Source organism: Empidonax traillii, unplaced genomic scaffold (genome assembly GCF_003031625.1).
Source record: "Empidonax traillii isolate 1590-97213 ecotype Southwest subspecies unplaced genomic scaffold, ASM303162v1 scaffold336:size770142, whole genome shotgun sequence".
NCBI lineage: Eukaryota > Metazoa > Chordata > Aves > Passeriformes > Tyrannidae > Empidonax > Empidonax traillii.
Window position 1 is genome coordinate 126,721 of NW_020955529.1, and position 13,996 is coordinate 140,716.

At 37.4% G+C, this 13,996-nt stretch overlaps 1 protein-coding gene across 1 annotated transcript in view; it reads left to right on the forward strand.

The window, feature by feature from the left end:
- The window catches only part of CUNH4orf50 (chromosome unknown C4orf50 homolog), an 85,792-nt gene that overhangs the window by 21,173 nt on the left and 50,623 nt on the right, over positions 1–13,996 (forward strand). The window contains exons 10-14 of the mRNA XM_027891980.1: positions 581–757; positions 2,977–3,033; positions 3,411–3,593; positions 12,101–12,343; positions 13,431–13,841. Of these exons, the coding sequence (XP_027747781.1) occupies positions 581–757; positions 2,977–3,033; positions 3,411–3,593; positions 12,101–12,343; positions 13,431–13,820 (1,050 nt within the window). The 3' untranslated portion in view covers positions 13,821–13,841. The remainder of the gene's footprint in view (positions 1–580; positions 758–2,976; positions 3,034–3,410; positions 3,594–12,100; positions 12,344–13,430; positions 13,842–13,996) is intronic.

The following is a 13,996-nucleotide window of genomic DNA, read 5'->3' on the forward strand; positions in this document are numbered from 1 at the left end:
TCTCTTTCCACTGTTATTACATTTTAATGTAACAAATATTTTGTCCTAAAGTATTTTGGAAATTTGTTCTTAAAATCTAATTAGTTTTACTAATAATCTCCCAGAACAAAGATATATTTGTCAGAGTGGAATTTTCTGAGATAAATATATGTAGAAAAACAAGGGGTGTATTATGTAGCTTTTTGTTGGAGCAGGAGACTGGTAACTTTTGAGTTCTCTTCTTACTAATTGTGTGACAATAGATTGGTCAGTTAATCTGTCTGTGCCCCAGTTTCCCCATATATTATATTATTATAATACAATACTGACCTTGAAGGAGCATTGTGAAATCCCAATCCAACATCTACCCTCACAGGGGCCAAGTACTCATTGCTTATAAAGAGTTTTAAGATTAGTGCAAGATATTAGGGCTCATACATTTTTGAAGGTTCGAAATCAGACAATTTTGTCAGCTTTCTTGTTTTTGAGGTGCAAGGTAGGTACATATATTGATTGAGAAGTTTTATACTCTAAAACAGGATTGAGAATATTTTCTTTATTTTATACATCTAATTTGAAAATCTATGTATTTTCTCTCTAGCCTGTATACAGTGTGAAAGATTCCCAGGAAAAGGAGGTGAATAAAATAGCCAATATGAGATTACAGCAGCAAGTGCTGACCTTGAAAGCTCAGCTCAGGGACCAGGCTGCATTAGAAAATCAGTTTTACGACCTGCAGAACGAAGTGGAACTCCTTAAGGCTCAGCTATGTGAAAAGGTATCAGAGAGTTGTTTTCTGTATGCTTAACTGTGAGTTTAGACTTCAGATTCCACCTCTTTCTTTTCAAAGGCGACAGTCAAAATAGTCTTCTGTTCTGGGAATGAGTCTGAGGATAATTAAATGGTTTCCAGGCATATGAAAGAATCCCTTACTTCAGAAAAAAAAGGAAAAGATGTAAATTGCCTGGGTGGTCAATGTTATGGAAAGATGATAGACTATCATAAAAATTCAGTCTCTGCTCTAATCCCCCTAATGTAATGCAAACAGTGATGCTGAAATTATTTGCAGAGCTACTTTCTTGGCTTAAATTGTGAGGACTTTTAACATTCCCAAGTCTCTTCTTGCACTATATCAGATTCTGAAACAGTGAGCTAGTAATAGAATTGTGATAGAGTTTTCCCTAACTTTTTTTTGATCCAGCTAGGGTTACATATTAAGAGTTTCATTAACATTTTCAATTAGGTGTATGATTGGATTTTTGGTAATTGATATAGTTATTCTGATGAGCAACCCCATGTATACACAATTATACTTACCCAAGCAGTTTTTACACTTTTGCATTATATTCACCTGGCAAAACAGAGCAGGTACATTAACATTTGCAAAGCAACTGCCTTACTATGTGAACCCAAAGCTACTGCTGTAGCTGACTACAGCTACTGAACTTCTGGGTGAAAACAAATTCCTGCTAGGACTTTTTGTTCCCTTAGGTTTCCTTTCGTATTTTCTTGGAAACTATATTTTGAAAAGGGATGATAGTTACTATGTGAGCCAAAGTGGAATTGCCCATCATACTCTGCAACAGCTCATAAATGGCATTTTCTCAATAGTGTTCTTTGTTCTTCCTACCCTGATGCTTCTCCTCCGTATGTACTCTGAAATACAAGAGATTATTGTCTTCTCCCTAGGGGGAACAAGTTTCATCCTACTTTCTCCACAGTAAATCCAACTGTTCTACAATTTTGTGTTTTGTTTTGTTATTTTTTTGTTTGTTTGCTGGTGCTTTGTTCGTTTTGGTTGGTTTTGTTTTGTTTTTCCTAGCCTGGTCACGTGCTGTGATTTGCTTTAAACCAGCCCTGTGCAGAGGGTTAGTGGCTTCCCTCAGGCATTGATTAGGATGCCTCTCAGAAGAACAGTGGTGGTAAAATGAAATTGGTTTGTTGTGTTTGATGTCCGTAGTGATGGATGATGGCGTGTCAGATGATAGGTTAGTAGAAGGTGAGATGTACTGTCTGTATAAATGGACAAGTCCTAATTGTTCTCTTGCATCAGCAAAAAGTGTTGCTCCCCGCCTCATCAAGAATTGAATGTCTCCAGTGCAGGGACCAATTGCCATTTCTTTTATTCCCCCAGTGCTAATGCAACATAGACGTGTCTCTCCTGTTCTGCCTACTCTGATTCTTCCCAATCCACAGTTTATTAGCTGAGAACCATGTGATCTCTTTCAGCATAACTGAGTTCTCATAAAGGAGTTTTTTTATGACGCACATAATATATTTAATGTAGACGTTACAGAAATACAAATTGTCAGGCAAAATGAATGCAAAGTAATCTGTACTTTGTTGTCAAATAATTCTGTATTGATTCATAATGGAAATGGATTTTACTTGGCAAGATATTGTGGTTTTACTGCATAATCAGAAAGCAGGTTTACAGTGAATAATAAACATTTTAAGTGTAAGACAAGGTCATCTGGCTCACTCTGGTTCACCTCCTAATAAAGGGCATGCATCAGCTGTGTTGGAGTAGAAAGTTGTTGCTGTTCATTTTTTAGAGTGGAATACACATGTGAAAAATCCTTCCTCGTTACTCTAATTATATGTCATAGTATTGATAAGAAAAGCAAAAATTTTCCCCAAAGAGTGTTCTGAAAGATTCACAGAGTAAATAGGAACACGAGTGCATAATGAAGGTTACCAAGTCTTTTATGTGATGCTGCTTTGATGAAATAACCTGACTGATATAAGGCTTCATCTAAGAACACCCAAAAGCCTTTCTTAATTCATAAGACCAATGTTAATATGAGTAGAGCAGTGTTTGTGTGCCAGGTTCTGTGTCGAACCAACTCCTTATGCTGCTTCATCTTGTTACAGGGTCACACAAGTACACTAAGTGTAGACCTCAGAGTCAGGTCTAAAACAAATATCAAAAAACTGCTAGAGTGTCTTAAAGTGATTCTTGAATAAATTAATGCAGGATATATTTCAACCTTTCAGGAAAAAGAACTTCAGAAGAGAAAGTCTGAAGTGAAGTTGACATTAGCTCCTCTGAAGGTACTGTGTTTTCCTGAACGCCAGGGCAGGACCTACACAAAGGTTTGCTCTGTGCCTGTGCCTCCTTCTGCAGTTGCCCCTGATTTAGCTGTGTGCTGCTGGGCTTCAGGTTCAGGCAAGGGCTTGCTGACATTATAGTGATGGGTATTCTCCAGACTGTCGAAAGGGGGACCTTGCACGTGGAAAGGGAACATCTCTTTTCAGTTTATCTTTGCACATGTTTTGCTCTGGCAAGGTTCAGAGGCACCTAATGGAGTAGAAACACAACTTTTGGTCAAAACATGAAATTACAGATCAGACACAAAATAAAATCTTGCAGTCTCAACAGAGAGTGAAATCCTAGAATCACGGAATGTGTATGTGTTCGTGCCACACAGGCTAAGCTGGCTTGCCTCACCCGAAAGTGCCAAGAAAGGAACAGCTTCATTATGAGGATGCATGGTGAATTGCACAGGCATGGAATTATTAACTCTGCATTTGATGAAGAGCTGAAAAGCTTGGTGAATGATGTGACCCTGGCAGAGTACACGGTCGCTTTTACACCAGTGTGTGATCAAGAGGTGAGTGCTTGTTCTTCCTTGTAGGATCCTCATGTTTCCAGTATTAAATTAAGATAGTGATTTTCAAAGTGTTTAGTGATATTCAGAGGGTAGTTATAAAATATATTTCATCACTTAATATAAGTATTCCTTCAAGAAAATCAGTGGAGTTGGACACTTTATTGTTGTTTGGTCAGGGTTTAAATTTCAGGAGTTAATAGCAAAATGCATCAGTGCTCCTTGCAAAAAACTCTTCCCTGATATTTTGACAAACTATTTGAGTGGGTAATGCAGCACATATTATTCAATTTCACTTTAAATATGAATTTTACTTTTTTCCTGCACAATGCATCGTTTCATGTTTCTGAAGAAATCAGGAAAAAAAGGTCTGCAATGAATCAGTTTAAGTCAGTGAACATTTGTATTTGAGAGGGAGTTAGTCAGTTGTGTTGCACTGGCAAGAGAAAAGTGGGATATACCCTGTTTCACACCTAGTTCTGTTCAACATTGTCATTAATAGCTTGGATGCTGGGAATATACTTCCTAATCTTGGAGTAGCACCTACTTGAAGACATTCTTAAGGACAGGAAACTGGATCTGGCAACCTGAAGAAACAGGAATACCCTTGCAATATTTCAGTAACCATCAACAAGTTCTTTTTTTTTTTACCTTATGATTTTCTGTCTCTTATTATTTTAAAAAAACCTGCAATAGTACCCAAACAATATTTGGTAATGTTTGTGTCAAGCATACATAAGGCGAATCTTGCTGGTTAGAAGTGGAAGAGAGGGGGAAATACTGTGTTACGCATTTGTATAATATTGGGTGCCTACCACAACAGAACAGAATACAGGTTCATACTATATTTTGTACTTCATCTAACACAGGGCACTGCAAAATAAGCACATAAAAATAATTTATCTTAATGACACTGACATTTTTCATTAGTGAAAGTAAGGATGCTTAAAATGGGCATATGCTATAGTAAATCCACAGGATTATTTTTCTGATTATTTTACATTTTTACACACTGAGTGGTATTCTGTATCATGCTGACAGTGCTTATTCTTACAGTGTTATTAAGTGTTGCAAGCTATCACTCAGTCGTATGAGTTTCTGTGGCAAGAAGTAATATAACTGTATGTTCAGGAAAAAGGTAGATTGGTTCCTGGTTGCAGATGGGACAGGACTCTGTCTCTCGGCGTCTCCTTTGAGTACCCCCAGTTTAGGTCCACTACTGTCTCACCTGAGCTCACTCTGCACAGGAGTGTTTTAGGTGACAGCAGTTAGTAACTAATCTCCCAGAAGGGAGTCAGCACTCCACTGCCTTCAAACATGTTCTCAGTTTTCTCAGACACTGCTGTGATAGATGAGCATTGGCAAAGCTACCCAATACAGTAAATATCAAAATATTGTGCACACTCACACTATCTCTTTGAATGTCTAATTATCACAAAACTTAGCAGGTCCAACAGGAGAAAATTAGATTGAATCTGTATTCTGACAGCCAGTGAGCTCATTTGCAACATAGGGCCCCACATTAAATTCACTTCTTCAATAGATATTTAGCTATTCATACCAAATGGAGCACAATCCCCTTCCCATAGTATCCAGCACTGTAGTGTAAGAGGGAATCAAGCCTGGGTTTTTGATCAGTCAGTGAACAGACTGGCTCTTATTGGACACCTTGACCATTCTGGTCTGTGATAAGTAATTCCACATGTAAGAGGGGAAATCTTTCCTGCCAAGGAAGAGCTGTATGCTCCCATGAAAAATGTATGTTTCTATGGATCAGGTTTCCAATGGAAAATACTTCAATGAGAAAATGTCCAAGTTTCACTACTAATTTAATAATGGTTACAATAAAAAAAAAAATAAAAAAGAGAGACTGTTTCTATTCATGTGATACGTTCCTTTGGTTTAAAAAATCCGGTACCGAATTCTGGAGTCATATGTTAAAATGAACTGACTTTTCATCTTTGAGGCTTCATTTCTTGCTTTCAAGTCTTATTCTCACTGGAATTTACATCTAAGATTCCAGAGCTATGCCTAACTTCCACTTACATAAAATTCCTTTGAAAGCTCATTTCCTTCCTTCCGCTCAGTTTTTCACTTCTACATAATTCCTAACAGTTGAATACTGCTAAAACCTGGTAGAGTGTTACTTGCCATTTTTTTTTCTTTTGCCTTTTTTTTTTCTTTTGCCTTTTTTTTTTTTTTCTTCTTACACTTAAGATTTGCAATCGGCTTTACCCATTTCTGGACCCACTGACACGACTGGCAAATGGAAGGCTGTCACACATTGGCAGCAGACCTCTGTGCTTTGGCTTACTGAATTTCAACTGAAAATTTGCAGTGATGCATGAAGGGCTGATCCAGAGCCCTTTGAAGGGAAAGGGGACTCTGTACTCAGTTCAGTGCCTGGCCTGTACTCTAGTTCAGTAAGAAACTTTGAGTCTTTTTCTCAGAAAAAAATATATATTAAAAGTTGTATTAAAAACTTTTTTTTTTTTTCTTTTTTTGTTTATGCATGGTATTACCTGTAGAGTGGATAGATCTCTCCTAGCTGTGTGCTAGGACACTCCAGCTTCAGTGGAGGACTTATTGGCATCACCAAGTTACTCGTACTTAAAGACGAAAGTGAACTTCAGTTCTTTGCTTATTCAGGACACAACAGATGGTTGGTCATTTCCTTCTGTTTACCAGAAGTATTTTCTTCCTAATGTTCCTCCCAGTTAAAATACTAAACCATGAAGACATTGTTATGCAAAACAGTTCATTTTTGGAGCTTCTTTTCAGACTTCATTTTGAGTGTTTAAGGCTCTGTCCTAAGAAATGATAAATCCCTGTTGTCCCAATGCCCTTATTTTGCTGACTACATCAAGACTTCTAATCAGTGCAGTTTAACAGAGCATCATGCATTTTGAGGTTTGTCATTCTTGATTATTTTCACAGCCCAGTGTCACATTCAAATATGACTGAGAAATAAAATTTGCTTGAATTCGTGTAGTATTTCATTTTGTTCAAGAGGTGTGCTCTTCACTGTGAAAGACAGTTTTCCTTATCTTAATATTCTTCTCAAGTCCCTGTAAAGAGGACTAGATTTTGAATTACTTTTCCTAACCATAAAACTGTACACCATGAAGCTCTTTATTTGTAATTTAGCTTAATTGAACAATTTAGTATAATTTAATTTAATTTTGGTGGGGTTTTATTGTAATAAACGTATGATTGCACAGAAAGGTCTTTATTTAGCTTCTTTTTCATTGACAAAGCTATGTCACTGTAGTGAAAGCAAAAATTCTGTGCGTGATGATGAACAAACACTGCCTCTCAGTTTTGAAAAAAATAGCCTTTTGGGGGGCCATAAGAATGACAATATATGTCTAATATGGACTTGAAATTTTTGGAGGGATGACAAGTTAATTTCTAAACCTCTGTGATGTATTTTTCTTTTAAAGACTTAAACTGAGAAACCAATAGAGCCTCTTGGAGTAGAGCAATAACAAATTTGGGCAAAGGAAATAATTTAAAAACTTCTCTTTTTTGTGTGTGTTTGGAAAATAGAAAGCATGTGGCTGAAGAGGACACATTCCTGGGACAAGGGCTGCCTCCAGTGGGTGCACGAGGAACTGGGCACTGTGCCATAGCTGGGATTCACACACCCAATGTCAGACACAGAATGTGTCCATTTTTGGCCTTTTGTCATGTCCCATTTCAATCATCTCCTTTTAAATGCTGATTTTTTATTCTTTTTTTTAATTGGAAAGACCTTGACCTCATCTCTCTGTTCTTGCTTTTGTAGAATTAATTCATGGACATGATTAACAGTTATTGTTTTTCTGCCTTTCCCAGCGAAAAGAACACAGGACAGCATTCATCAACTGGTCTTAGACATTGATGTTCACAGAATGTCTAACAAAAAGGACTTGGATTTAGTTTACAACAGCTACTTGGGTTGGTAACAGTAGGAAGCAAGAGAAGATGTTCCAGATAACTCATAGGAAGTGTAAAAGAGGAGGCTTTATTTCTTCCTGAGTTTAGGTGTCTACCTGCAGTTTAAGCAGCAGACTTTAACCCAGTCTGACTGGCTTGAACACGAGGCAGTGTCCGTGCTGCTTTTGATGTACTAGAGAACTGTACAGAGGAGCAAGTGAGCTTGGCTTGCCCTTCACGTAGATACAGCCCAGCCAGGACTTTGGGTACTGTTCAGCCAGTACTGTAGTATTTGGGGGCCTTTTCTCTCTCTTTTGGGGTATGTGTGGAGAAATAGGAGTATTCTTAATTCTTTCCCTCAAATGATCAAACCAACAGCCTCTGTCCAGATGGCTGTAATGGAAAATGCTGCTGTACTCATCCACTTCAATTTCTCTTGTGCTGGCTGGAAGGCTTTGACTTGATGATATATTTTATATATTCTTCCCATAATGGATCTGAAACCACTGTGGCTCTTTGCCCTCCTTTCTTGGGGCTGAGAGGCAATTTGTGCAAGCAATATAGGGATAAATGGTAGTGCTTTTAATGCTTTCCATACAGTCATCTTAAACCTTATGGATGGAAAGCTCCAGGCAAAGAATGTGTCCAGTGCAGTGAATTATTTGTTTTATAGAATAGGGAATAAATGTGCTGAACAGCATAGCTTAATTCTTCTTTCTGTCAAGGGGTTTCTTCTGAGATACGTTTTGGTAGCACAATCCTTTTTATTTGTTTATTTGGTTTTATTTCCACTTATTACATTCCAAGAAATCACTTACTGCTTTCCCGAGAATCGTATTTGAAGGAAACAGGCCAGACATAAAATTCTCTGATGCTCTCCTTCAAGTGGTTTGTGTGTGGCTGGTGAGGTCAGAGGCTTTTCTGGCACAAAGGTTTAGATGCACTTCATGTTTGATGTCTGTACTTTGGACAGTCACATCTATGGTAGTTTACTTATTTATTCTCATAGTTAATGCAGAGAAAGAGGTGTTTCCAAGGAAGTTTCCAGGCCATTTTACCTACCTGCTTTCAATAAGTGTGAATGACCGTGGTTGCCCAGAGAGGTTGTGGAGTCTTCCATGCTGGAGATATTTAAGAACTGTCAGGACACGATCCTGTGCAATGTGTTCTGTGGAGGTTGGACCAGATGACCCACTGAGGTCCATTTCAACCTCACCCATACTGTGATTCTGTAATAAGGTGGGAAGAGTAGTAGACGTTGGACTCCATTGGTTGAGAAGAAGGAGATATGCTTTGGTCAGGTGAGTCCCACCCTCAAAGGATTTAACTGAGGGCTTTCAATCTCTTGGGGACAATGATGATCAAGAACCAGGAATCTTTCAAGAGGATTTTTTTTTTTTTTTTAAATTACAGAAAATGTTACTTCAATCATTAGAATTCCAAGTGGGTTAAAGACGGGGTGTTATTTAGTAATTTTTTTAAAGAAGGGTAAAATCCACTGCTGAGACAGGTTTTTTGACCTTCAGAAAAATTATTAAAAATACTCAAGGGCATAAAATACAGATTAAAGTCAGTTAATGGCAGTCTGGCCTTTCCACTGAAATAACTGATAAAGCTGTTCAATAATCAGGTAAATGGCTGCTTGTACAGAGGACATCTCAAGAATTTGTGGTGGCTGAGGAGACGCTTCATACTCAAGATTACTGCCATTTTAAAGTAAAATTTGGTTTGGTTGACAAAGATTTAGATCTGTTTCCTGACTGCATACGTAATACAGCAGGTATTTTTTATTGCAGATAGTTTAGCAGTGGTTTTTACATGGTAATTCATGGGCAACAGCATGCATTTGTCTAGAACAGTAAATGCCAGTAGTAGCAATAGCCATGATTAAAAAAGAAAGGCTTTAAAAAACTAACCTCCCTTTATTTTTTGACAAATGCTAGAATTTAGATTAAGATGAAATTTAAAATGAAAAATACCCAGATGAATTAAAACATTTTATTCTTATCTCTGACATCACTGTCTTTTTTTTTTTTTTTTTTAATGTTAGGGGAAGGTCATGGTTTTTGATTTTAATGGCAATCCTTTCTGGAATTTGGCATTATGCAAGTTTACATTCTTTGGAATTTGGTGGAATATCACAATATTTTCATTTCTTTCTGGGTGAGCCAATTTGTGGAAAATTGAAAGAAAATCAAAAAACATCAAAGGAAAACAGAATCAATATTATAAAAATAATTAAAAATAACAAAAGAAAACAAATCTAAAAAAAGAAGAGGAAATTAATGTCTAGGCATTGAGGCAAAATGCAGGATTTTTGCTTAGCTGCATTCATAGTGCTATAGAAAATATGATCTTTAGTATTTCACAGAGTCTTATGGAACACCAAAGATGAGCCTTTTTGAGAGAATTATACCAACTTTCAAATATAGCACATACCATACTGTGAAAGCTTTATCAGCATAGTAGCATCTTCACTCACCAGGGTTTGCATTAACCCACGTTTCTGCTGAGTTTCACTACTTTAGCTGCTGAAGAATTTGCTAATTCCAAGAGGCAAAAGAATTTGTGGGTAAAACAGTTGAAGGAAAGGAATAACCCTGCAAGCGGGTTGTTTTTCTAGAAATGACATGTTCTGGTGTCACAGCTTTGATTTGGTGCTGTGTTTTTTTCTGGTAGCTTTACCAGCTCTCCTGTCTATGGGAAGGTCACTGATTTGCCTTTGCATGGGTCACTGAGCTAGAACTTGTTCTGTTCCTGCTGGCTCTCATCTATCACCATGGATGCCTCTAACTGTGCTTCCTGTAGTGAGGAAATTCTCATCAAATAATTTTAGATCCAATCTCTTCATGCCTCAAAACATTTCAGGGCTGCCCTTTATGACCCCTCCATTGCTTTCAGCCAGCCAGCACTTTTTGTGAGTGCTGGGGAGAGATACTGCACTCGTAACCTTGGTTAGAAACCAAGGACTCCTGGATCTGCCTTGGGCTTCTGTGTTTTTAGGGGAACATACAAATGTATAGCTTTCACTTTCCACCTGATCTGTGCCTGTGATGCTAGGACATGTTGGGGTATTCGTGCCACCTTACCCAAATAAATGCAGTATCCATACTCCCACAGACTCCCTCTGTAATCAGCATAGAAAAAGTAAGTCTTTTATGAAAGAGCATCAATCTAAATTGTGTGCCCGAAGTTGGCCAATATGAGTGGTCTTTCGATTCCTGTATGTCCCTGTCTTGTTCCCTGGCCTGTTGTTCAGCTTGAAGTAAATGATTCAGGTGGCAGCTGCTCCTGGGCAGTGTCTCAGCTGGCCAAACGTGCTTGTACTGGGTGCATTAAGGAGACCAATGACCACAATTTAACAGCATTGGTTCCCTCCTCTCTTTGTGGGAAGCCAAGAACAGGAGATGAAATGGGATCAAAGGCAGTGTTAGAGTTCATTGCTTGTGTTTACCATCCACCTTTTCCTATGTGGTGTATATATCAAATTCAGAGTGATTTATGTTTTTTTTAATGGACACAAGTGATGGAGCTGTAGCTCATTAAAGATACACAGAGCAAAACTAATATTATTTTAAGTAAAATGTATTTTATATTAAGTAAATCTTCCTGACCTTTGATATTTATAGTATTTTCATTTCTGGAACTTTTTCAAGAGGCAAAAAGGTGATAATGCATAATGAGGTATATTCATTTTAGAAATAAATAAACAAATAAGTCTTCAAAAACCCAAAGGCTGAACCTGTTGTTAGCAATCTTAAATTTGTTTTTATGTGCAATTGCAAGAAAAAAAAAGTAACAGTGATCCTGTAGCTATAATAAATTTGTATTTTGATGATAAAATGTTACTGCCATGTGATAGTCTTTTCTGTTCAGGGAGATCTATTCCTGCTTGCAACTGTCATGAGAAAGTGCATAATTAAACTGCCATTTCCCTCTGAATTTGGCTTCAGCTCAGTGAAGATATTTGAAAAGGATACTTTGCTGTGGTGTTAAAGTTGATTTGGAGGTGAAATAAGATCAAGTACATTAATAATACATTGATGCAGACTATGAGGGTCTGCATAAGAGTTCATGCAGTTGAACTAAGACACTTTTGAAGTTCATTCAGTTTAACTTTCTTGGGCATTCATAGGTAGACAAACCTGAATTAGTTGTGTAGTGTGGACTGAGAGAATATGTGTGTAAAAGAATCATTTTGAAAATTTTGAGATTCTTCAAGAGGAGACCTAACATGAGACAATTTTTAAAATTAGTAATTTTTGTCTACTTTTTTATCTAGTTTTTTTTTTTAATATATCAAGACAAATTTTGGGCTACAGTTAAAACTTCAAGATTTTTTTGTTTGTTTTGAGGATGAACTGACAAATACAGGATTCTTTTTTAAACAGGTGCAGAAATGCTTCACATATAAACTAATTGGCATATTATCTTTTTTTTTCTTATTTTGCTAAATGTAGTTTATTTACAGCTGATTTCTGTGAATATTTCTTTTCATGAATTCATCCAAATGCTTGCACTAAATCCAAGGTAAACAGCCGTGGAAAACTTCACCTAGCTTGAATTTTTTAAAATTGAATTTTCTCTTGCAGATGCTGCCTTTTTCCACAGACATTTCACGGGCTAATGGACAGCCAGTGATTCACAAAACACCTGCCAAAGTGAATGGGATGACTGGGTCAATACCTGCAAACTCTCAGCAAGAGGCAGATAGCACCCACAGTTCACACATCACTTCAAACGCGTATGCTGGTTCTCCTATCAAATTAACAAGCCCGGAGAGGATCATAGGCCTGCATCGAGAACTGAGACAAAACCATTGCAGAACTTACCAGGTCAGTAAAAATGTTCTCTGCAGATGTAAAAATGTTGCTGGTTGTAGTTTGGTGAAATCTATTATTTTTGGCAGAAGATACAGATATATGAATGATTCCTTCCATAGATGCACATTTGATTGTTAGTTTAAACAATTCGACAATAATAAATGTTTAAAGGTTTTTGTTATATATTTTCTTCCCCATTGTTTAGGTTTGGCTTGAGGCTTGTAAAAATAATTAAAGGTTTTGCTTTCGCCATAATATACTTTCTGGTAAAACAACCTTTGTTGGATGTTCAAAAAAAAAAAAAATTGTTATGTTGATCTTGTCCTACCTTTTTTGCAGGCAAAGTTTTTTTGGGGGGGTTGTTTCTTTTTTTTTTTTTAGTGATCCAATTATTCATGTGCCCTGAAGCTCTTTATAGTAATTTCCATTAACCACAGGAATCCTGTTAAAAACAGAGCTGATCAATTGCAATTGCATTTGTGACAGTCTGCTGCTAAACTAACTACGCAAGAGATTTCACCCTCTCTGAGACAACATTACCTCTCCATATTTGTACGGAAAAAAACCCCAAATATGCAATTACTGGAGCCAGTTAGGTAGAGTAGTTAGAAATATTACTCCACTGAATTTTATTTATAATCTTGGATGAAAATAAATGTAATAAAACAAACTCATTGTTTCTGCTTTTGGCATTAATGAAAAAAACATGCAAGGTCCTGAAATGTCCTTTTAGTTAAGAAATTTATTATACCATGAGATAGTGACTCAGAATTCTGCTAATATGTTACTTAGTTCAGGAACAGTTTAAATCGAGTTTCCTTCTCCTGTTCTCTCTCATGGTCACACAGCTATTCTGGAGGGCAGAATGCAAGTAGCTCTTTGATTGACTTGACTTCTGTGAGCTCAAAGATTGTTTTTTTATATAAATCACATGAGTTGTAATTAAATCCCAGTGAGAGCAGGACATGGGCCTCATGGAGAATTACATGAGAAGCTATGGCTGAAATCAGCCACAGTGCATGGAGTGGCCTCTTTCTCCATAACATACAGAAACACACTGTGACATCCAAGGTTATGGTTTCTCTCCTTTCCTCCTCAGATGCCTTCAGCTGTGTCCTCCAACTCAAATCCACAGGCTGATCGCAACTTGCCCATGATCCATAAGGAAGCCCCTTGGCCTCTGCTGCCAAGGATGAGGGATGCACTGGTGCCTCTGGAGCGTGGTGTCTTCTTGGCCACGAAGGGGAGGGATCGGTTGTCGAAACGTGATGATGTATTTTGGGGTCAAATAGGAAATCAGCATGCAGGTGCCACTCCCCAGGGAACGAAACAGGAAAGTGCCATTATGAATAAGGCATGGCCCTCTAGAGAAAAAACAGATGGCTCAACCTCAGCTACCACAGCAAAAAGCTATTTGTCAGACGTGTTGTCAGCAAGTAATAAAGGTCGAAATCCTGTGGGGAGAAATCAGCTGCACGGGAAAGAATAAAACCTGCAGAAATAAAACAAGGTAAAGCATCTGAGCAATGTGATTTTTCCCATTGCTACAAAAGTACTAATAATTTTTAAAACAAAGATACTACTTAGCATGGCCTAACAACTAGTTAGAGATGACTAAAAAACTTACATGGAAAAGAGCTGTAATATTTTTTATGATCAAGATTT